The 23,634-nt window shown below is 47.6% G+C and overlaps 1 protein-coding gene across 1 annotated transcript in view; it reads left to right on the top strand.

The window, feature by feature from the left end:
- RNF122 (ring finger protein 122) overlaps positions 1 to 19,669 on the top strand; it is a 34,692-nt gene extending 15,023 nt beyond the window's left edge. Inside the window, exons 2-6 of the mRNA XM_083713869.1 lie at positions 3,067 to 3,223; positions 11,131 to 11,176; positions 12,999 to 13,040; positions 15,510 to 15,592; positions 19,114 to 19,669. Of these exons, the coding sequence (XP_083569995.1) occupies positions 3,067 to 3,223; positions 11,131 to 11,176; positions 12,999 to 13,040; positions 15,510 to 15,592; positions 19,114 to 19,228 (443 nt within the window). The 3' untranslated portion in view covers positions 19,229 to 19,669. The remainder of the gene's footprint in view (positions 1 to 3,066; positions 3,224 to 11,130; positions 11,177 to 12,998; positions 13,041 to 15,509; positions 15,593 to 19,113) is intronic.
- Positions 19,670 to 23,634: the final 3,965 nt, after the last annotated feature.

The following is a 23,634-nucleotide window of genomic DNA, read 5'->3' as shown; positions in this document are numbered from 1 at the left end:
GGGGAAGCTTCAGTTGCTGAGGAGGTGATGGCTGGAATAATTCACAGCAATATCTGTCTCAGTGGAATACGTGTATTTTTGGAATCCTAGGCTGGCTTTATATGTTCAGTGAACCTCCGCGTGTGTGTGTATAGGAAAACCATTTTGTTTTTCTCAGCCTGTGGTCCTGAAACAAGGGGTGCAGTCTGCGTCTGGGCCCAGGTGGTGTCCGTGATTCGGTTTTATCAAAGGGAGTTCAATGCCTCATTATTGAAGTGCTAATTTCCCCCTTCCACTCCTCCCCCGTCCTTCCCAATGTCTAAGCAGATCTCTCTAGAGACACTGATCTCTGCAAGCTTATCCTTTCAAACAGCAGACTCTGAGGCAATTACTCAGAAAGAAAGAGATCTGCCTGTAGATAATACACCAGCTTGCGAGTCCTTTCTGTCCGCCCTCAAATCAATCTCTGCAGGGGAGAGGAAATTGGAGTCGGGGACAACACACTCCTATAGTGCTCATCTTGGAAGCTCAGTTCCCCCCTTCCAGTCCCCACAGCCATTTGGGAACGTAAGGAGCTCACAGAACATAAGGAAATTGCCTGATATCAGGTCAGACTATTTATGCATCTAACCCAGGAGTGGGGAACTGGATTTTGACTTGCAGCCTTCATCTTTCTTTCCCCGACCAGCTGTGGGCCACATCTGACAGCTGTTGTGAGACCATAGGTCTCCCTGTGTATCTATCTCCATTAGTACAGGAAATGCTAGTCTCCATTGGAACCTAGATACTACTTTTGAATTGTGTAGCAAGGGTCAAGAGCTATGTGTACACACACTTCTATTATTTGCCTAATTAAGGTATCAAATTCTTCCTGAAACCCTCCCCCCCCCCACTGCCATTCTCATGGAGATTGTTGCTTGGATCTGAATGGCCAGCGCTCTGCGAACAGCTGATGGCGAGAGACTTCCTCGGAACTGGCCCCCTGCCTCAGCTGATTATTTCATTTTTAATGCATTGTTAATCATTTCTGCATTGCTATTAGCACCAGCACCCCCAAATGCTTTTCTTTTCTTATTTTGGCTTTCCAGCAGGCCTTCCTGTAACCAGCCACAGCTGTTCTGTGCTTCAGATAAAGTCAGCAAAAACCTCCTTTTGTGCACTGATTCCTTAAATAGTGGATGGGATCATGTTTTGATCATTTCCTGTTGTGGGGCAGGAAAAAGATGACTGTTCCAAGGAAGTCATCATTTAAATAAAAATAAAAGTGCAATATTATTTCCCTCCAAGTGGCTGAAGGTTTGGTGTACCCCATTTTATCTTCATAACAGCCCTGAGAAGTGGGTTAGATTTAGAGACCTTGACTGGTTCAAGGTCACCGTGTGATCTTCATGACTGAGTGTGGATGTGAACCCTGACCTCCCAGGCACCATTTCAAAACTTTAACCACTATGCTATGCTATACTGCACTGGCTTTGCTGCTTATCATTTCTTTGTGGTCAGTGAAATACTGGGCATTCCTAAGGCTGTGCTTCTACCATTGCTCTTTTACTCCTTTTGGACATTTGGTGAATGTAGGGGAAGGGGGACTGGGATTGTGCCTTTAAGGTGAATCTATAAAATTTGCATTTTCTTAAACGAAGTGTAGTGAAACACAGCTGTCCTTCAAAATTCACACTTGCCCGAATTTTGCAGCCAAACAGTGTTTAGAAAAATGCGTATATTGGGAGAAAGTGTGCACACAAATGAATATGTTAGTGAAAATGGCATGCAAAAATGCATTATATTAGGGGGAAGTATTTGCAGAAATGTGTACATTAGACAGAGCTTCACACAGAAATGTGTTTATTATGAGAAATACACACTTAAAATGCTAGTGAATATTCATGACCTTTTTTAAAAAGCAAATTGCTGCAGAAATATGGAGAACATAATTTAAGACTGGAAAAATGAGAAATGGAGAGAACCAGAATTGACAGATCTTTGCATTCTGAGCCACTATTGAAAATACCCAATTGCCACCCCCAAAGGGTACAGGAGGAGGACCTCTGATGTAGCTTGGGGTGCCTCCAGGTGTCAGTATTTTGCAGGAGAGGTTCAAGTGTATACTGTCCTTTCAAGTGTGCTGCTCTGGTTCGCCAGAAGCAGCTTAGTCATGCTGGCCACATGACCCGGAAGCTGTATGCCGGCTCCCTCAGCCAATAAAGCGAGATGAGCGCCGCAACCCCAGAGTCGTCCGCGACTGGACCTAACGGTCAGGGGTCCCTTTACCTTTACCTTTTGATTTAACACTTGTATTCCCCTTTTCCACAAGACTGTTGAGCTCAAAGAGGCTCATAATGATAACATAAAAAGCTCCCATCAATGCTTCCTATTTTTGTGATTGTGTGTTTGGATTTTGTTCTTTTGGATGAGGGGTTTTTCTTTCGTTTATCTAAGCATGATATGTGCTGGAGATGGTACCTATAATCATCATGACTAGAAGCTATTCATTGCCTCTCTAGGAGGGATGAGGGAGAAATTCAATGCATTTTGTCTGGTCTTTGTTTCCCAGATATGTGAACTGAAGGGCAATGATCCTTCCAAATTCACACTTCTTCACGTGTTTCGATGCAGTTCTCCAGCCAACATGAACCAAAAGGCTTATGTTTGGGGGGAAAGTATGCACAACAACATATGCATTTGTGCAAATAGCATTTTTTAAAAAATAGCATTGTATTAGGGGAAATTGCTTGCAGAAAGGTGTGCCTTAGTTCACACCACATGCAAAAATGTGTACTGTATATTGGGGGAAATGGGGAGAAAGGAATTTAAGATGGGGGAAATGACAAACTTGGAGAAAACGAAAGGGACAGATTTGCCCATCCCTATTCTCCACGGCTTAGTTTCGGTCACGGGTTTGATCCCCGTATGGGCTAGCTGCGTAGTCCTGCCTTGCCGAGGGGTTGACTAGATGAACTTAGAGGTCCCTTCCAAGCTCTACAATTTTATGATCCTAAGGAGATCTGTGCTGCTGCCTTCCTCTCCTGTCTCTCTCCACCCCTGAGTCTCATCTTCTCTTTCTCTCCCTTCTACCCTCCTGGCTTCCAGGATGCTTCTGTGGTTTGGGGCTGGTTTACACCAACAAATCGTGCACGATGCCTCCCATCACATTCCACGACTTGCCGCTGAATATCTACATGGTGATTTTTGGCACTGGGATCTTCGTCTTTGTGCTCAGCCTCATCTTCTGCTGCTACTTCATTAGGTGAGTCACAGCCCCGAGGGAGATGCTGGATGCAGGTGGCGGAGGAGGCAGGAAACACAAGCGACGCACCTGGGCCTGTGACTGCAGTTGCTTCTCCTTCGCTGCTTTCTAGATAATTTGGGGTCAAAGAGGAAGAGGAGGGGGAGGATTGAAACTTCAAATATTTTTAAACCAAATAGCTAAATCTACTAAAGGGAAGGACTGTGGCTCGGTGGCAGAACATCGGATTGGCATGCAGAAAGCTCCCAGGTGCAATGCCTGTCGTCTCCAGGCAGGGCTGTGTAGAGACCCCTGTCACATGAGAACAGCTGCCTGTCAGTGTAGGCAACACTGAGCGAGATGGACCAGTGGCCTGATTCTGTAGGAAGCAGCTTGCTAGACCACGAGAACAGAGGTTTTTCAAAGAAAGTTCCAAGGAGCCTTGGAGGTCAGGAGGAAGCCTGTCAAGAATCGGACAAAGCTTGTTGAAACAGATAACTCCTTAATCGTCCTATGATTTGCTGTCCCTAGCCCAGGGACAGGGAACCTCAATCAGACCCGAAGTCAAATGTGTCCCTCTCTGTCTGTTCCTTGAGAGTCTTCCCAGGCCTCACCACCTACTGGCCCTGCTTCGCACCCTCCTTGCATGTTTTTGCCTGGCTGGAATATGTCCTTGAACTCTGATAATGCCTGTTGTTTGTCAGGATGGAGAACAGAGGTTGTGTGTGTGTGTGTGTGTGTGTGTGTGTGTAGAAAGGAGCCTTTTATTTATTTATTTATTTATTTATTTATTTATTTATTTATTTATTATTTATACCCCACCCATCTGGCTGGGTTTCCCCAGCCACTCTGGGCGTCTCCCAACAGAATAATAAAAACACGATAAAAATCCAACATTAAAAACTTTCCTAAAAGTCAAATAGTTGTTTATTTTTTTTTTGACATCTGATGAGAGGGTGTTCCACAGGGCGGGCGTCACTACCGAGAAGGCCCTCTGCCTTCTGTGCAAAGGTAAGATTTGCATTCATTACCCTGCCCACTTTTGCCTCTGACCCGCTGACCCCTGGCAGGCTCCCACCTGGCCCTTAGGCTGAACCCAGATGCCCCACCCTCAATCTGTAGCCCAGTATGGTCTTTCCTGATTAGCAGCAGCTCTCTTTTAAGACCTCTGGCAGACGTCTCTCTCCTGTCACCTGAATCCTTTTAAGTGGAGGGGACACAGGATGTGGAAGGTTTGCATATAAAGCATTTGCTCTGCAACTCAGGCCCCATCTGTACTACCATACCACTGTCACAGCCATGGCTTCCCCCAAAGAATCCAGAGGAGTATAGTTTGTTACGGATGTCAAGAGCTGCTAAGAGTCACCTATCCCCTTCACGGAGCTACAATTTGCAGAGTTCCCTGTGAAGAGAGATTGACCATTAGACTGCTCTGTGAATCAAGGGGAAGGGGAGGGTCTCCTTACAGCTGTCAGTGCTCTTAACCAACTGCAGTCCCCACGATTCTTCAGGGGAAGCTGTGACTGTTTCAACTGTGATGTAATACTGCTCTAGGGATGCGGGTGGCACTGTGGGTTAAACCACGGAGCCTAGGACTTGCCGATCAAAAAGTCGGTGGTTCGAATCCCCGCAACAGGGTGAGTTCCCGTTGCTCGGTCCCTGCTCCTGCCAACCTAGCAGTTCAAAAGCATGTCAAAGTGCAAGTAGATAAATAGGTACCACTCTGGTGGGAAGGTAGAGGGCATTTCCGTACGCTGCTCTGGTTCTCCAGAAGCGGCTTAGTCATGCTGGCCACATGACCCGGAAGCTGTACACCGGCTCCCTCGGCCAGTAAAGTGAGATGAGCGCCGCAACCCCAGAATCGTCCGTGACTGGACCTAACGGTCAGGGTTCCCTTTACCTTTAATACTGCTCTAGTGGAAATGAGGCCTGAGCTATGGTTGCTCCATCCCGCATCTCTCAGGGCTCTAATTCAGTGCAAGCGCTGTCCGTTCAAGGCCTGAGCAATTGTTGGATTGGGTTTCTTTTTGCCAAACTGCTTCTGAGTGTCGCTTCCATGCCCGTCATGAATGTGCAAGGACGGGTGGGAGTCGGAATGCGGTGCTGGGTGCAGCTTTTGCCAGAGGAGACTTTGCCCCGTGCCCCGTAGGATGTGCAGATTAGTTAGCGGAGGAATGAATTTTGCTCTGTGCCACGAAGGCCCTGGGCCTCCTGGCTTTAGCCTTGTGGACAATGAGGCTTTTATCTAGTCCCCTGAGCAAATACCAAAAAAAAAAGAAAGAGAAGGGTTGAGTATGATTTAGAGCTACTTCTTTGCTAAGCCATGCATAGGTCATAACCTCTTAGGGCAGTTCAATCCCCAGGCTGATATGTCATTCCTGGGCAAACAAAGGATGCTCCTCATATTGAGCTTGCAGCCCCCATTGTATATCCAGATTGGTTGTGGGTGCAAACAATACACAGATGGGTGCAAACAATATGCCAGTTGTGGGACTTGCAAGATACTTTAAATTCAAGCTGTTTGGAAATCGCAAATGGGGGCAAGGTTCCTAAGACATCGGGATAAAATAGAGGTTTGCCTCCCTTTCTCGCTTTACGCACACGCGTCCAGCTGGATCAGGCCAACAGCCGTCGTAGTTCGGCATCCTGATTCCCAACCTCTGCTGTTGTGAGACCATAGGCACATAGGAAACTGCCTTATACCGAGTCAGACCATCTTGGCTCAGTGGGTCCCCAGATGTTGTTGGACTACAACTCCCATCATCCCTGAGCTCTGGCCTTGCTAGCTAGGGGTGATGGGAGTTGTAGTTCGACAACATCTGGGGACCCACAGGTTGAGAACCGCTGGTCTACAGGGACTGGCAGAGGATCTCCAGAGCCTCTTCAGACGAGGGATTGAACCTGGAACCTTCCACATTCAAAGCAGATGTTCTGCCACTGAGCTACAGCCCTTCCTCTAAGAATTACTGCCTCTGAGCGGCTTCCAACACAATATTAAAATACAGTAATGCATCAAACATTAAAAGCTTCCCTAAGCAGGGCTGCCTTCAGATGTCGTCTAAAAGTCTGGTAGTTGTTTTTCTCTTTGACATCTGGTGGGAGGGCGTTCCACAGGGCAGGTGTCACTACCAAGAAGTCCCTCTGCCTGGTTCCATGTAACTTGGCTTATCGCAGTGAGGGAACCGCCAGAAGGCCCTCGGTGCTGGACCTCAGTGTCGGGGAAGAACAATGGGGGTGGAGACGCTCCTTCAGATATACTCGACCAAGACTGTTTGATCCCAATGAGAGGTCTTCACCACTTCTTCCCCACTGCAAATAATTTTGTGAAGCTCTCTTACGACACATGCACAAGCCATTAGCCATTTCCCCACCTTAAAATGAAAAATCTACGCACCCCACGCCACCCAGTTTTAACCCTTCCTTACTGGAATAACTGCTTTGCCTTGACATCAGATGTTTATATTTGTGTGACCACTCCCTTGAGAAACAACCAGCCGAGGACATTCTGCCAAGCTAAGATGACCAGCTCTTGTCTTCACGAAACAGGAAATGGCAGGAAGTTGCAGAGGGAAGGGCCTCATTCAGGTGGTAGACAGATCCATTGTTTCTGGGGCAAAGAAGAGACATGTCTTGCTTCCATCGGCTATTTATAGAAAACTTATTTTTAAACTGTGCATTTGCCTGCAGCCGGGATGTCTAGGAATAGCCAAATGGATGACAAAGAGCCAATTTCTTTCAACTTTTCTTTGGAGCTTCTGTCTCCATCAAAATCCCTAAAGAAAAGATGTAGTCAGCGTTGACTTTTCCCAGGGGAAGCGGCAATATCTACTTTGAGAGAAAGTTTTAAGGGAGATCTCTCAACCTCCTCCATTGGAAATTTGAATGCTCTTGTTCAGATCGAGTTAGCCATCACTGACGTTTTGTCAATAATATTTACTGTAGACTTTTTGAGAGCTGAGCATGTTTGTTACATGAGTTTCATTTATTTACTTTTGCAAGATTTATATAGCACTGAATTAAAAACAAACAAACCACAAGGAAATAAAATACGCTTTAGAAATTACCGATAAATCAACAGACTAAAAACAAGTAGGCATAATATAGTGATCGAAATATAGATGGACTAATATGTGTAATATGGGGACGCGGGTAGCGCTGTGGGTTAAACCACAGAGCCTAGGACTTGCCGATCAGAAGGTTGGCAGTTCAAATCCCCATGACGGGGTGAGCTCCCATTGCTCGGCCTCTGCTCTTGCCAACCTAGCAGTTCGAAAGCAGTTTGAAGAGGGACGTGGGTGGCGCTGTGGGTAAAACCTCAGTGCCTAGGACTTGCTGATCGCAAGGTCGGCGGTTCGAATCCCCGCAGTGGGGTGAGCTCCCGTCGTTCGGTACCAGCTCCTGCCCACCTAGCAGTTCGAAAGCACCCCTAAGTGCAAGTAGATAAATAGGTACTGCTTTATAGCAGGAAGGTAAATAGCGTTTCCGTGTGCGGCGCTGGTGCTGGCTCGCCAGATGCAGCTTAGTCACGCTGGCCACGTGACCCGGAAGTGTCTCCGGACAGCGCTGGCTCCCGGCCTCTTAAGCGAGATGAGTGCGGAATCCTAGAGTCGGACACGACTGGCCGGTACGGGCAGGGGTACCTTTACCTTTACCAGCGGGAAGGTAAACGGCGTTTCCATGCACTGCTCTAGTTTGCCAGAAGCGGCTTAGTCATGCTGGCCACATGACCCAGAAGCTGTATGCCGGCTCCCTCGGCCAATAAAGCAAGATGAGTGTCACAACCCCAGAGTCGGCCACGAGTGGACCTAATGGTCAGGGGTCCCTTTACCTTTAATATGTGTAAGAAAATCACATGCCTGGGTAGGCCTAAACTAAAATGTTTTCAGCAGGCTTTGAAAAAAAAATTAAAGCGGCTGTCTAATATTAACAGGCCCAACAGACTCTGCAAACTTTGCAAATCACCAGTGTTACATTGCTAAACTAAAAGGTTCAACTGACGCAATCCCAGCCAGACGATGCGACAAGACGAGAGTAAGAAGTTGGTTCTGGGCATATTTGGCCTCAGTTTTTAGGATTACAGTGGTACCTCGCAAGACGAATGCCTCGCAAGACGAAAAACGCGCAAGACGAAAGGGTTTTTCATTTTTTGCGTTGCTTCGCAAGACGATTTTCCCTTGCGAGTTTGCTTCCTTTTTCTTAAAGGAATACCCAGCGAAACCGCGCTCCACAAGACGAAAAAATCACTAGACGACACAACTCGCGGAACGAATTAATTTCATCTTGCGAGGCACCACTGTAGGTTGAGGTTTCAGCACTCTTAATCCCGCTCTCCAGATGCAGAGTCCTTTAGCTCTCTCTGGTCCTTCTTGATTCATGTTGAAGGTGGCTGCAAGTCAAGAATGACACTGGCATGGCTCCTACCTGGAGGTGTTGGGGACTGAACCAGAGACCTTCTGCATGCAAAGCCGATGCTCTACCACTGAGCTACAGCTCTTTCCCATGAGGTGGCCCCTAGCCCAGCCGTATTATTCACTGTCTGTTTCCTGCCTCCAGCAGCTCAGGCCAGCCGGTTTGACCTCCACAGCAGTGAATGGGTGTTTGCCCTGGCGAGGTGTCTGAATGAGCCTTGACCAAAAGTTCTAAGCCTCGGGATTGGAGCCAGGTTCATTGCCAGCATCCCTTGAGCATTTTAACTGCCTGCCCAGGGGCAGCTCAAGCGTGTTTTTCATTGAGCTCCCAATCTTGAAGCATATTTCTGAGCAGTTGCATTCGCACTTTCCTCTGCTTTGCAGTCCTAGGGGGAAAAAAGTTCTGGAAGCAGGAATGACTCTGTGCACCCAATCCCAGCAAGTGTCATCTGCTTGGGACCAATTGGTTGTTGTTTTTGTTTCTGCCGAACGGCTCTCTGGAAAACCAGCCTCCCAATCTGTGGCGATAAGCCATCATTCAGAAGTCCACGGTGTATGTAGGCAATAATTGCACATTGATTTTATTTGTTGTTTCTTGCTGGGGTTGCAATGTTCCACTGATTACCATTTTTTTGCCCTATAGGATGCACTTTTCCCCCTCCAAAAATGAAGGGGAAATGTGTGTGCGTCTAATGGGGCGAATGCAGGCTTTCGCTGAAGCCTGGAGAGCAAGAGGGGTCGGTGCGTACAGACCCCTCTCGCTCTCCAGGCTTCAGGAAGCTATCCGCAAGCCTGGCGAGCCCCACGGGCTCCCCAGGCTTGCGGATAGCAGCCTGCATCCCGATTGGTGCAGATATCGGGCAGCCTCACAAGCTTGGGGGACAGCGGGGAGGCGAAGCACCACCATCCCGCTATTCCCCAACCTGGTCTGGAAGATGGAGCCCCACAAGCTCCGGGGACAGCAGGGCAAGCCGCTGCCCCACGGAGGCTAGAGAGGCTGTCCCTGAAGGCAGAAGAGGGAGACGGAGCGCTCCGTCTCCCTCTTCTAGCTTGGGGATGGCTGCGCAAACCTGGGGGGGGGGGGAAATAAAAATTTTCCCCTTGATTTCCCCCCCCCAAAAAAAAAACTAGGTGCGTCCTATGGGCCGGTGCGTCCTATAGGGCGAAAAATACGGTAAATTGCTTAGTACAGAGGTGAGGAACTGCAAGCCCAGGGGCCAAATCTGGCCCTCGGGATTCTCATTAGGCCACGCCCCTGTTCCCAGGCCACACCCCTTCCTGATCTTTCTTTGCATACTCCTGGCGTGCTTCTGTCGGGTAGGAATGTGTCCTTAATGCCGCCTGCTCACATGGATGAAGGGCATGTTTGCGCACATGTGTAGAAACCTACGACGTTTGTGTGGCTGGAATGTACTATTACTCTAGACCCTTCTGCTCTTGGCATTGCTCTGCAGTGGCATTCATCCCTCAGAAATTTGCCCAGGAGAGAATGCAGCCCACAAGCAAAATGACGCTCCCCCTCCCTGGTTAATATTAATCAATTGCAGAAATATTTAAATCTACTTCAAAAGCACCTGGATTCATTGGGAAACACATCATGCATACACTTTTAAATATAAGTTCTTGTAAAATAATCTTTAAAGGCAGCCCCACATATAAAATTACTGCAATCAAATGAGATGTTGCCAGTTTAAGATAACAAAGCCTTGCCGCTTGTCTTTGACATCACAGTTCATTTATTTTTATTTAACGACCTGTATATGCCACGTGATCGTAATAAACCCTCAAAGCAGTTTGCAACAAGAAAAGAGGGAAAGCATTATCAATAAAAGGCGGTTAAAACCACATATTGAAAAACATTCAAAAGCCGATTAAAATCAACAATAAACTAAAAACAGATTAACACATGTAGCTTCCATATGCCTGGGCAGGCTTGACTAAACAAAAATGTACAGTGAAGGAGTCTGCTTGCTGTCAGTAGGCAGTGAGTTCCAAAGTTTAGGGATTTCTTGGCCTTAACAACTATCCTGCCTTTTCTTCCATGTGTTGATAAAACCTCTGATACGGATCAGCTGCTCTGAAGGCATGACATTGTTACAAACAGAGGGCAAAACTAGCAATATGTTTGCATTAGGTTTCTGTGAGAGCAGGGGAAGTTGTCAGTTTGGCTGGGATCACACAGGTCACTTAAGACCTTAAGTAGTGTAGCTTTGTGGGACCGAGTGATTGAAAAATGGGTGCACAGTAAACAAGCCTTGAAACGTTGCTGGACTGCAACTCCTATCAGCCCCACAAGCATGGCCAAGGATGATGGGAATTGTAGTTCAGCAACATCTGGAGGGCCAACGGTTCTCCACACTGGATTTAGCGTAAGCATAAGGAAGAACTGCTGGATGGTATGAGCTGTTTGTTAGCATAGCAGATTGCCTTAGAAGCTGGTAGTCTCTCCTTTATTAGAAGTTTTTTAGCATGTTTGGGTTTTTCCTGTTAACTTAAAAAATGTTCCCTTTCCCTCTGCAGTAAACTTCGACATCAGGCACAGAGTGAAAGATTTGGATACAAAGAGGTAACAGGGCTATGACCTGGTTTTAAATATTTTTTCCCCTTTTGCTTTCCAAACTATGATCAAGGGAATGGTTTAGTTCCTGAGCAGGTTTGGGAAGGAGCCGAGATGCCTCTTTCTGGGCTTGCCAGTACCTTAGTGTGCAACAGGAAGTGGGATGTTCATAATCTAGAACAAAGCAGGAAATCTTTTGCCAATCTTGTATCCCTTGCATAGCCATGTAAAGCTGAAATTTTTATATGCAGTGAGGAAGCTCTGTCCCGTAGGCCTAATCTGGCCCACCAAGTGTTCCCATTTCCCTGCAAGGCCATTTTGTGCAAGCTGCAGCCTCCTGCCCTACAAGTGACGCCAGGTGTGGGGCCCATAAAAGCATAGCTTGGCGAAAAGTGGCTTTTCGGGCACCTGCTTCTGTGCCCCCATTGCACAGCGCTTCTCAAGCACCTGACAACCAGCCAACCAAGCAATCTGAAGGAACAGAGCAATGCAATCTCTCCTTTGGGCAGGGATAGAAGGCAGAGGTGTCTCTCGGTCCTGCCAGCCTCTGCCTGCAGTATTACACCGGCCTCATTCAGGTAGTGTGGAGCACCACTTTCCACCTACCAAACATGGGGAAGTGCTACTGGTTAGGAACCCACCAGCAGCAGGAAGACCCAAAATGCCATGTTCCAGAGGCAGGGAAGGAATCCTGAGCCTGCTGTATTGCCAACACACGACGGCATGAGGCCTGGTTGTTGTGCCAGCTCCAGGCTGGTGTAGCAACTTGCCTGCCCGCCCCTACCAACTTCCACTCTGACTAGTATGCAGAGGCAGTCATTGGTGTTAGGTGTGCAATATTAATCTTTCCACAACCCTACCTATCAGCATTCTGGATGTAAGAAGACAATTTTTTCCTGTGGTTTTTTTAATTGGAAAAAAGTTGGCATTACTAACCATGAAGTTGTTAAGTGCCACACTTTTAACATTTGGGCGGAAAGGGTGCCAGTACCGTGTGCTCTTGAGGAGCCTCAGGAAAAAAGCACCGGTTGTTTCCATTGTGTCCTGTTTTCATGACAATCTGTGCTGCTTCTGTTCTGCTGCGGCTCAGTTTCCACCAAATGCAGAGTTACTCATCTCTCTGATGGATTTTGAGTATTTATTCACATAGATTGACGGATTCAGTGTGATGTATGAAGTGACTGTTTCCACAACATTCCTTTCAGTGCAAAGGAAACACACTTCAAATCATTCGATGACAATTACGTATCACAATATTGCATATCATTTGTGGGCTGGGCTGGGGGCAAACCGTGAATACCAACAGACTGATTTATGTTTCGGATGTGAGATGAATAAGCGAACATCGGCAGTTTCCATCGCTTTTTCTGTTTTCGTCAGAATACCCTGGCATCCCTAATCAGTAGTTTGCAGTTGTCCTTCTGCCCACGAACTGCTTTGATGTGCACCTTCACTCACCAATACCTACACATCTCAGACCTCAGTGTGGCTTTTGCAGGGCGCTGCTGTGTTGCAGAAATGCGCTTGCACAGCAGATGTTTCCACGAGAGTCAAAGCTATGTGCTGATCAGAAAGGACGGAAAAGTTTGAGCAAAGAGAGAAACAATGGGGAAGTCTGCCAAAGCCCGAATTATCTGGGCCAGATCTCCCCACCCAGCAAGTCTGCCTGTGTGATTTATGTGGTTTCTGTATAAACCAAGGTTTTCAGTGTTCAGCAGCAGTCACTGTCTGTCTGCACAGGAGTCAGCAGGATTAAAATACATGCCCTGATCATTCATTTCTGGTGCCCTGATGCTAATCTACCTCCTTCTCTTTCCTTTCTTCCTCTCAGGTCGTTTTAAAAGGTGATGCCAGAAAGCTAAACTTACATGGGGTGAGTATAGTATCCACTTTGATAGATGAAAGGGGCTGGCTTTTAACCAAAATTTAGAAAGCAAGGCTCCCTTGCAGTTTCTTTCTGGGGCACATGGGGAAGGGAACGTAAGAAGAGCCCTGCTGGATCAGGCCAGAGGCCACAGTGGCAAACCAGAGGCCTATGGGAAGCTCAAAATCGGGGTCGAAATGCAACAACACTCTCCCCACTTGTGATTCCCAGCAAACAGTGTTCAGAATCATACTGCCTCCGGCAGTGGAGAGAGAATAATAGAATTGTAGAGTTGGAAGGGACCCTGAGGGTCATCTATTCCAACCCCCTGCAATGCAGGAATCTCAACTAGATCAGACATGGCAGATGGCCATCCAACCTCTGCTTTAAAACCTCCATCACCTCCTGAGGGAGTCCATTCCACTGTCGAACAGCTCTGACTGTCAGAAAGTTGGAATCTCCTTTCTTGTAACTTGGAGTCAAGCTTGCTCCCTCTTCCAGGTTTTTTTAAAAAAATTTATTTTCAATGCAAAATTACAACAGAAATTACAAACATTGAATCCAAAATAAAACAGTACAAACAAGAGAACAAAATACAAGAGAAACAAACAAACAAACAAACAAAAACACACATCTACAAATAAAACCATATCATCATTCTAATCATTACGTACATATACACATATTGACACCCTTCCTTTGTTCTAAGACCTCAAAATTTTTACTCTTTCTAAATTGAAAATGGTGCAAAAAGTATAAAGATAAAGGTAATCTACATTAGACACAAAAAGTTTGCTCCCTCTTCCATGTGACAGCCGTTGAGATATTTGAAGATGGCTATCCTATCTCCTCTTAGTCTCCTCTTTTCCAGGTGAAACATACCCAGCTCTTTCAACCGTTCCTCATAAGGCTTACTTTCCAGACCCTTGATCCTCTTAGTTTGCCCTACTCTGTACACATTCCAGTTTGTCAACATCCTTCTTAAACTGTGGTGCCCACAATTGGACACGGTATGTAGCTATGATAACCAGCAGCCACTGATAGCTTTATCCTTCATTAAGCTTTCCCTTAGTTGTCTTTTCAAGGCACACTACCTCCGACACTAGAAGCTGTGCACAACCATCACAGCTCATAGCCATTGCTAGGCTCCATGAATTTGTCTAAACTCTTTTTAACTCTTATTTTGGAGGAGCAAGTGTCATGGCTTTCATTATGTGCTGTGTGAAGAAGCACCTCCTTTTTCTGTCTTGCATCTTCCCATAGAAGACAAATCAAAATTTGCTAAACACTTACACAGATAAACTGTTATTCAGTGAATATCAGTGAGACTGAAGCAAAATCCCTGGCAGGAAAGAAAGAAGGAACCCTAAGAGAGTAGAGCTCGTGTGTTTTTTTACTTTGCATGCAGAAGGTCCCAGGTTGAATCTTGGGCACCTCGTGAGTAGTAAGTGACATGAAAGACCTCTGCCAGAGACCTTGAAGAGTTGTTGCCGGTCATTAAAAAAAACCAGTCAGGGCAGCCATGCAGCTTTTATTAGACAAGGGTAACCTCCTCCAGTTGCTGCAGCCCAAATGAAATTTGTCACTGATCCACACAACTCAACACAACCCCAGGACAATATTATTATTATTATTATTATTATTATTATTATTATTATTATTATTATTTATACTCCGCCCATCTGGCTGAGTTTCCCCAGTACAGCATTAAAAGTGTTAAAAACAGTACAGCATTAAATATTAAAAACTTCCCTAAACAGGGCTGCCTTCAGATGTCTTTTAAAGAGAAGATAGCTGCTTATTTCCTTCACATCTGAAGGGAGAGTGTTCCACAGGGTGGGCGCCACTACCGAGAAGGCCCTCTGTCTGGTTCCCTGTAACCTCACTTCTCGTAATGAGGGAACCGCCAGAAGGCCCTCGGCGCTGGACCCCAGTGTCTGGGCTGAACGATGGGGGTGGAGACATTCCTTCAGGTATACTGGACCTGGGCTGTTTAGGGCTTTAAAGGTCAGCACCAACACTTTGAATTGTGCTCAGAAACGTACTGGGAGCCAATGAAGATCTTTCAAGACTGGTGTTATATGGTCCTGGCAGCCGCTCCCAGTCACCAGACTAGCTGCTGCATTCTGGATTAATTGCAGTTTCCGAGTCACCATCAACGGTAGAGCGCATTGCAGTAGTACCCCAGCCCTGCCCTGAAGATGCCAGGAACTGAACCTGGGACCTTTTGCATGCAAGGCAGATGCACAATCCCTGAGCTGTGTCTCTTCCATGGCAACTGGGTCAAATGATTTGGCAGAAGCAAAACTGGGCAGTTCCTCTGACTCTGCCCCGTTCTAACTCCTGTTTCTCACCCAGCCTTTGCAAAACATGACAAGGCCCGCCTTTCGCACTGAGATCTGCCATGGGTGGGCACGCAGGAGACAGCTTTGTAATGTACGCCTCTTCTTCTCTCCCCCCCCCCCCCTTTCTCCACAGCAGACTTGTGCCGTCTGCCTAGAAGACTTTAAAGTGAAAGATGAGCTGGGAGTGTTGCCATGCCAACATGCCTTCCACAGAAAGTGAGTAGCTGCCAAGGATGGGCCAAATAGCTGCTTTTGTGCTTCTCGGCTTGGCAAGACGCCCGGCGTTCAGTTAACGCCCTTTGGTGCATGCGGCTGGGGAGAGGAGCTGGGCGCCTTTGCCCACAGAAAGAGGCGAGGGGAGGGAGCCTGGCTTTTGTTTCTGAAAACCTCTTGGGCTGTGGGGAGGGAGGGCATCTTTGCGAGACAGGAGGTTGGCAGAAATGGGCCAAGGCCTGGATCAAACCAGACCGTGACATGCCAAGGCTCAGAGCCATTGCCGGCGGTCAGAAGGGAGCCAGGGTTGCACCTATTGTTTGCTTGATGGATTGTTTATTATCCGCTCTGCACCTTAAGGTGGGCTAAAACATCTGCCAAGCCAAGAGTAGGAACAAAGAACCCATTGAAATGAGAGCTACATTTGTTTCAACTGAGGGGAAGATAGTTGAATGGGGGGGGCAGATTTTGACTGAACCCCTGAGGCAAAATACAGTCATACCTCGGGTTACAGACGCTTCAGGTTGCAGACGCTTCAGGTTGCGGATGCGCCAAAACCCGGAAGTATCAGAATGGGTTACTTCCGGGTTTGGGCGGTGGCGCATGTGCAGAAGCGCTAAATTGCGCTTTGTGCATGCGCAGAAGCACCGAATCGCAACCCACACGTGCTCTGCGGGTTGCGAATGTGCCTCCCGCATGGATCACGTTCACAACCCAAGGTAAAATGATTTGAAGGGAGGGAGCTTATACTTTTGGCACAGGGGGGTGGTGTCTTGTTCTTCCCCTTCCTTCTTTTAAGTTTTCTATTTGTTTTCTTTCTTATTACCTTTTTAAAAAAAAAAAAAAAAAGCTGCCAGCTTTACTGGCTGGTTTGCAGCATATTGTCTACTGCTCCCCACTCTTCCTTCTTGGACCGCTTGTGGGAAATTTACGTATTATTTATTTGTTTGTGGCATTTATACCACACCGTCTATTCCCAAAGGCTATATATATATACACACACACACACACACACACACATATATATATATATACACACATATATATGACCTCTCAATCTAAAACAAAAGTTGTAGCATGAAAGGAAAAAGGGAATGGACGGGAGGAGGGGAAAGCAAGCTCAAGTTGCAGTTGCAGTTGCAGCCAATGTCTGTGGCAGTTCTGGCTGTCTTGCCCTTAATAAGATCATTCTTTGTCTGGAAACAGCCCCCCAACTAGATTAGAGTTGGAAACAGAGTTGGTGATGATGTTTCAGGCAGGGGGTCAGGACAACTCCTGCCCCACAGGCCCCATACACACATTTCCTTTAAAGCACATTGCCCTGAAGAATCCCAGGAATTGTAGTTTATTAAGGGTGCTGGGAATTGTAGCTCTGTGAAGGGTAAACTGCAGTTGCCGTGAGTCTTTTGTGGAGGGAGCCATGGGCTTCAAACGTGCTTGAAATATTTGTCCTTCCAACAGCTGCCTTGATGGCAGATTGAATCCTCACAGGATTCTATCCTTCATAGGGTTACCCCCTCCCTTCCTCACTAATGTCAGTGTCAAGAGTGCTAGGAGCAAAAGCAGCAGGCCTTAAAAAGCTATATTAAAAACAGAACTGGAACGAAATTAAAAGGGGTGAATGTTTTGGGTTTTTTTTAAGGGCTCACCCACCATGAACATGTCGAGATTGCAAGCTCCCTCCCCATCCCCGAAAGTGTTTGGCGGGTTATTTCAGGGGTTGAATTGTAACCTGCAAATTGACAGCCTCCACTTGACCAGCCTGAAAGTGAGCTTGCAAATGGTGGGTGGGGCAGCCCCCCAACACTGCCGAGCCTCAGGCGAAGTCCCAGCTCAAACAAGAAACCCTCTATCACAGGGGTGTGCTTCTTACGTTGATGGACTCCAGCTCTTATCGGCCCTTAGCCAGCAAGGTCAATGGTGAGGGGTGAGGGAAGATGGAGTCTAGCAACATCTGGGTGGCACCAAATTAGTCGCTGCTGCTTTAGAGATATCTTCCTGTCTTGTGGACCAGCCCAGGAGTAGACTGAATAACACCCCAGACAATCAATACAGGGCAGTTGCTCACAGAGCCCAGAATCCCCAATTCTAATCCAGGTTGTTCTGGATGAATGGTGGCTCCATTATTATCTGTCTGGGCCCATAAACTTGTGTTCAAACCATTCATTAACCCCCTGGCATCCTCTCCATGCAGCAGGTGCCAGAACCCTGGGAGTCAGACCAAGCGCATCACCCGCTGTCGCCTGGGGTTAAAATCCCAGCTGGCTTGTGCAAGCCGACCCTGGCATTTTCCAGAGAGAAATCGGGAGCCATGACAAAGCAGTGGGGTAATAGGGAGCAAGTGACTTGGAGAAGCCAGTGCTAGGATCACTTTGCAGCTTGCATTTCTTTGCCTCCCTGTCTGGCTGTGGATAGGAGCAGAAGAGGCAGGAAAAGGAGAATTGCAGCAGCTGGGCCACTGGAGGCTCTGTCTGCACACTTGTGGGCTCCTGTGCAACCAGAAATGCTGGAAGCAACATGGCACGCATGCTAGTTCCAGTGCCACATGTCTGCTGAGAGCATGCACATGCATGCATAGATCCATAGCATTCTCTGTGGGCCAGGCTATACCTTACCTCATGGCTGGGGAACCCTTCTGAGCCCAAGAGCTGCAATTCCTTCAGAGCAACCTCATAGGGGCTGTGTGCCAGTGGTGTGGCAGGGCCATAAGCAAAAATAGGCAGAGGGATGAATGTGAATCTTGCCTTCAGAGTCTTCTAGTTTCTACACACTCGCCCAGCCTGCCCTGCAATGCCATCAAAGCAAGGTTAGAGGCACTGCCAGAGCTCAAGGTCATATTCTAGCCCGGCAAAAAGCAAAGCCAGTGAGGGGACAGTCAGGGGAGAATAGGTGTGACTGGGAGGGGGCGTGACTTAGGGAGGTTCCCAAGGGCCTGACAGAGGGCCATATTTGTGAAGTTTACCCCTAGGTAAAGAGACCCCTAACCGTTAGGTCCACTCACGGACGACTCTGGGATTGCGGCGCTCATCTTGCTTACTGGCCGAGGGAGTTGGCGTACAGCTTCCAGGTCATGTGGCCAGCATGACTGAGCCGCTTCTGGCAAACCAGAGCAGTGCATGGAAACGCCGTTTACCTTCCCATCGGAGTGGTACCTATTTATCTACTTGCACTTTGAGGTGCTTTCGAACTGCTAGGTTGGCAGGAGCAGGGACCGAGCAACAGGAGCTCACCCCGTCATGGGGATTCGAACCACTGACCTTCTGATCAGCAAGCCCAAGAGGCTCAGTGGTTTAGACCACAGCGGCACCCGCATCCCTTGAAGTTTACCCCTACCTTTGAGCTAAAACATCACCCTAGAATCATAGGGTTGGATTCTGCAATGCAGCAGTCTTTGGCCCAATCCATGGCCCTGAGATTAAGAGTCTCGTGCTCTTCCAACTAAGCTATAGCAGCTCAGCTTTTAATGCTGTCAAATTACACCTCTCTCTCCCCATCTCCCTCCCCCACTTCCATTTTGGCTGCAGGTGCCTCGTGAAATGGCTGGAAGTTCGCTGCGTCTGCCCCATGTGCAACAAGCCCATCGCAGGCCCTGCGGAGCCTCACCAGAGCATCAGCATCCTCTTGGACGAGCTGGTGTGACGTCCAGCCTCCCGCTTCCCCCAAAGCAGACCTTCTACTGACATAGATAATTGCCTGGGCGAGGGGTCCGCACTAAAACGCGTGCCCCCAGCTACAAACACTTCCCACTGGGGACTGTCTCCTCCTCGAAGGAGCCAAAGGGGGAATTGTACCTAGTGCCAACAAGCTGGCCTTGTTGTGCGTCCCCAGTCTGGGGGCAAATTTTGGGGGAAGGTTGGTCAAACCTGTAACAGGTTCTGCGTTTGTCTCGGTCCTTCGGCACACAAAAGGGCTTAGGAGCAGAGGACATCCTACAAGGACAACACAAGTCTCTCGCACTTGGTTCCTACAACAGGACGTTATGATGCCAAGTCTTCCCTTCGTCTAGGAAATACTGGTCAGAACCAATTGCTGGGTGATGACCCCAACCCCAAGTCCCTTGGCTATTTTAGCAGGCCTAATGAACTCCCCAACACCGCCTGATCTAGACCAATTGCAGGGTTTTTCTCCGCAAAACCTAGAGTCCATGTTTACAGTAAGACTTAAATGGAAACCTCCTGGCTGCTGCAGAAGACACTCCCCACCAAAACCCGTGTCCACACCATGAATTTTGAAGCACTCCTGCACTCCTACAAAAGCCAGGGCTTTCCTAAAGGAATCCTGGGAACTGTAGTTTGAGGGTATGGAGAGTTGTATAGGATACAGCTATAGTTCCCAGAAGCCTTAACAAACTCGAGTTCGCAGGATTCTTTGAGGGGAGCCATGACTGTTCAAAGTGGTGCAAGAGTGCTTTAAATGTATGGTGTCGATGCGACCTGTGGCTTTCAGAGCACAAAGGTGTTATTGCCTTTTCCACGTAGCTGCATTAGAAGTGGGGGGGGGGGAGAGGGGGCCACACTTTGCCTCTCGTCATTCCTTATGCACAGGTCATGTGGAAGGAGGAGATAACAAAAGACAGGTGTAATTCCTCTCTTTGATTTGAAAGAGGGGTGGGATGTATTTTCTTAAGTGGCCTTTGAACTTTTTCTTCCTGTTTTACCCTTGTGTACAGAAAAATAAATCTACTTTCTCTGAAACCTGTTGGCTGATATTTTGTTTATTTTTAAATATATATATATATACATTTCAAAAATGAAACCACTGTATTTTGGCTGATATTTTGTTTATTTTTAAATATATATATATACATTTCAAAAACGAAACCACTGTATTTATCATCACTTTTGGAGAGGCTAGTTGAAGCACTGGCTAAGTATCCAGCAATTCCAGTTATTTGAGTGTCCCCACTCATTATTACCTTATTATTATTTGCTTATATAGGGCTAGTTTAAGCATGTAACTCTTTGTTGGAATTTATCAGCATTATCTTAATATAAAATTTAATTTAAAAAATATATTTTAAAATTTCTTCTGGATTGAAGGGTGCTGTGCTGAATTAAAAAGCTGGTAAGACTTGGCCAAATACTTCCTTGACATTCCATGTCCTTGGTAGATCAATTGTAGCTCAGTGGCAGAGTATCTGCTTTGCATGCAGAAAGTCCCAGGTTCGATCCCCAACACCCCCAGTTTAATTTTTTTTTTTTTCTTAAAGGCTCAAGGTACTAAAAAAATTAAGAATAATAATATTAAATTCCTATCCTGCTGTGCCTCCCAAAGGAAGTCAGGGCAGCAAACAACAAAATGATATAATTAAAAAATAAAATAAGGGAGGGAATAAACATTAAAGGGTGTTTTGCCACACCAGCTCATAGCTAATGATGTCAAGGCTGCTGGAAATGCAGTTATCATTCGGCTATCAAATCCCTGGGTTAGCAGAAATCTGTTTAAATTCCTGCTGTAGGTTAATAAGGGGGAGGCACCTCACCAATGGGGGGCATTCCAAAAATGGAGAATGTGGACCAGTGCCAACCAAGCAGCCCCACCAACAGTTTATGGGGCTTGGCCTCTGTTTTAGCTCATGGTACATTCCTCAACGTGGGTGGTGCTGTGGGTTAAACAATAGAGCCTAGGGCTTGCTGATCAGAAGGTCGGCGGTTTGAATCCCCGCAACTGGGTGAGTTCCCGTTGCTCGGTCCCTGCTCCTGCCAACCTAGCAGTTCGAAAGCACGTCAAAGTGCAAGTAGATAAATAGGTACCACTCCAGCGGGAAGGTAAACGGCGTTTCCGTGCGCTGCTCTGGTTCACCAGAAGCGGCTTAGTCATGCTGGCCACATGACCCGGAAGCTGTACGCCAGCTTCCTCGGCCAATAAAGCGAGATGAGCGCCACAACCCCAGAGTCGGCCACGACTGGACCTAATGGTCAGGGGTTCCTTTACCTTTACATTCCTCAACTAAACAGGAAGCTGCCTTATACTGAGTCAGATCACTGGTCCACCTTGCTCAGCATTGCCTCTATACTGACCGACAGCAGCTCTCCTGAATTTCAGACTTGGCGATGCCAGGATTAAATCTGGGACCTACTCGCAAAGCAGATGCTCTACCACCAAGCGCTTCCTCCTAGTGGCCACCAGTCTCCATATTTGAGCTTTCAGGATCCCTTTCTAGCTGATTCATACATCTCATTGATATCCTGCCTTCTTTCCAAGGAGAGCAAAGTGAAACATCCTCACCTTTACCATGTTATCTTCATAGCAATTGCTGAGAGAGGCATTAAAAGACCTGCCAAAGGCTGCCCAGCTGCTGGCAGTTTGGGATTGCCAGACTGCTTTGGTCACCCTATATGATGACCTCTGTCGAGAGAGACACAAGGGAAACATGTCCCTGTTAATTCTTCTCAACCTCTCAGTGGCTTTCGATACCAACAACCATGGCATCCTACTGGAGCGACTGTACGAACTAGGGGTGGCTGGCACTGCTTTGCGGTGGTTCCGCTCTTACTTGGATGGTCATTCCCAAAAGGTGTTCCTTGGGAAATGCTTTTCAGCCTGGAGGCGGTTGGAGGATGGATGGTGGCTAACGGATTGAGGTTGAATCCTGACAAGACAGAAGTACTGTTTTGGGGGGACAGGGGGCGGGCTGGTGTGGAGGACTCCCTGGTCCTGAATGGGGTAACTGTGCCCCTGAAGGACCAGGTGCGCAGCCTGGGAGTCATTTTGGACTCTCAGCTGTCCATGGAGGCACAGGTCAAATCTGTGTCCAGGGCAGCTGTCTACCAACTCCACCTGGTACGCAGGCTGAGACCCTACCTGCCCGCGGACTGTCTCGCCAGAGTGGTGCATGCTCTAGTTATCTCCCGCTTGGACTACTGCAATGCGCTCTACGTGGGGCTACCTTTGAAGGTGACTCGGAAACTATAACTAATCCAGAATGCGGCAGCTAGACTGGTGACTGGGGGCGGTTGCCGAGACCACATAACACCGGTCTTGAAAGACCTACATTGGCTCCCAGTACATTTCCGAGCACAATTCAAAGTGCTGGTGTTGACCTTTAAAGCCCTAAACGGCCTCGGCCCAGTATACCTGAAGGAGCGTCTCCACCCCCATCGTTCTGCCCAGACGCTGAGGTCCAGCGCCGAGGGCCTTTTGGCAGTTCCCTCATTGCGAGAAGCAAAGCTACAGGGAACCAGGCAGAGGGCCTTCTCGGTAGTGGCGCCTGCCCTGTGGAACGCCCTCCCATCAGATGTCAAAGCGATAAATAACTACCTGACATTCAGAAGACATCTTAAGGCAGCCCTGTTCAGGGACGTTTTTAATCTGTGATATTTTAGTGTATTTTTGGTTTCTATGGAAGCCGCCCAGAGTGGCTGGGGAAACCCAGCCAGATGGGCGGGGTACAAATAATAAATTATTATTATTATTATTATTATTTCAGCCCCGTGGAACCTTCATGTGGGGTTCCGCAGGGCTCAATCCTATCCCCTACATTATCCAGTGGTTTGGAGTACATTATCAGCAGTATGCTGATGACAGCTGGCTCTATTTCTCCTTTACATCTGCAGGTGAGGCAGTGGAAGTGCTGGACCAGTGTCTTGCCTCGGTAATGGACTGGATGAGAGCCAACAAACTGAAACTCAATCCAGATAAGACTGAAGCACTGTTGGTGGGTGCTTCCCCTAGACCAGATGGGTGGGAAATCGCCTGCTCTTGATGGGGTTGCACTTCCTCTGAAGGAGCAGGTTCGTAGCTTGGATCCTTTACTGTCACTCGAGACTCAGTTGGCTTCAGTGGCCCAGAGTGCCTTCCATCAGCTTCTGCTGGTGGCACAGCTATGCCCCTATCTGAACAGCGATAGCCTAACCACTTTGGCCTGTGCTCTGACAACCTCAAGGTTAGATTACTGCAATGCATTCTACTTAGGGCTACTTTTGAAGACAGTTCAGCTAGTGCAGAATTCAGCAACCAGGTTGCTCACCGGAACATGACGGTTTGAGCATATTACAGTCATATACCTCGGGTTACAGACAATTCAGGTTGCGTTTTTTGGGGTT

Source organism: Podarcis gaigeae (genome assembly GCF_964106915.1).
Source record: "Podarcis gaigeae genome assembly, chromosome: 15".
NCBI classification, from domain to species: Eukaryota; Metazoa; Chordata; class Lepidosauria; order Squamata; family Lacertidae; genus Podarcis; species Podarcis gaigeae.
This window is presented reverse-complemented; position numbering and strand designations above follow the sequence as displayed.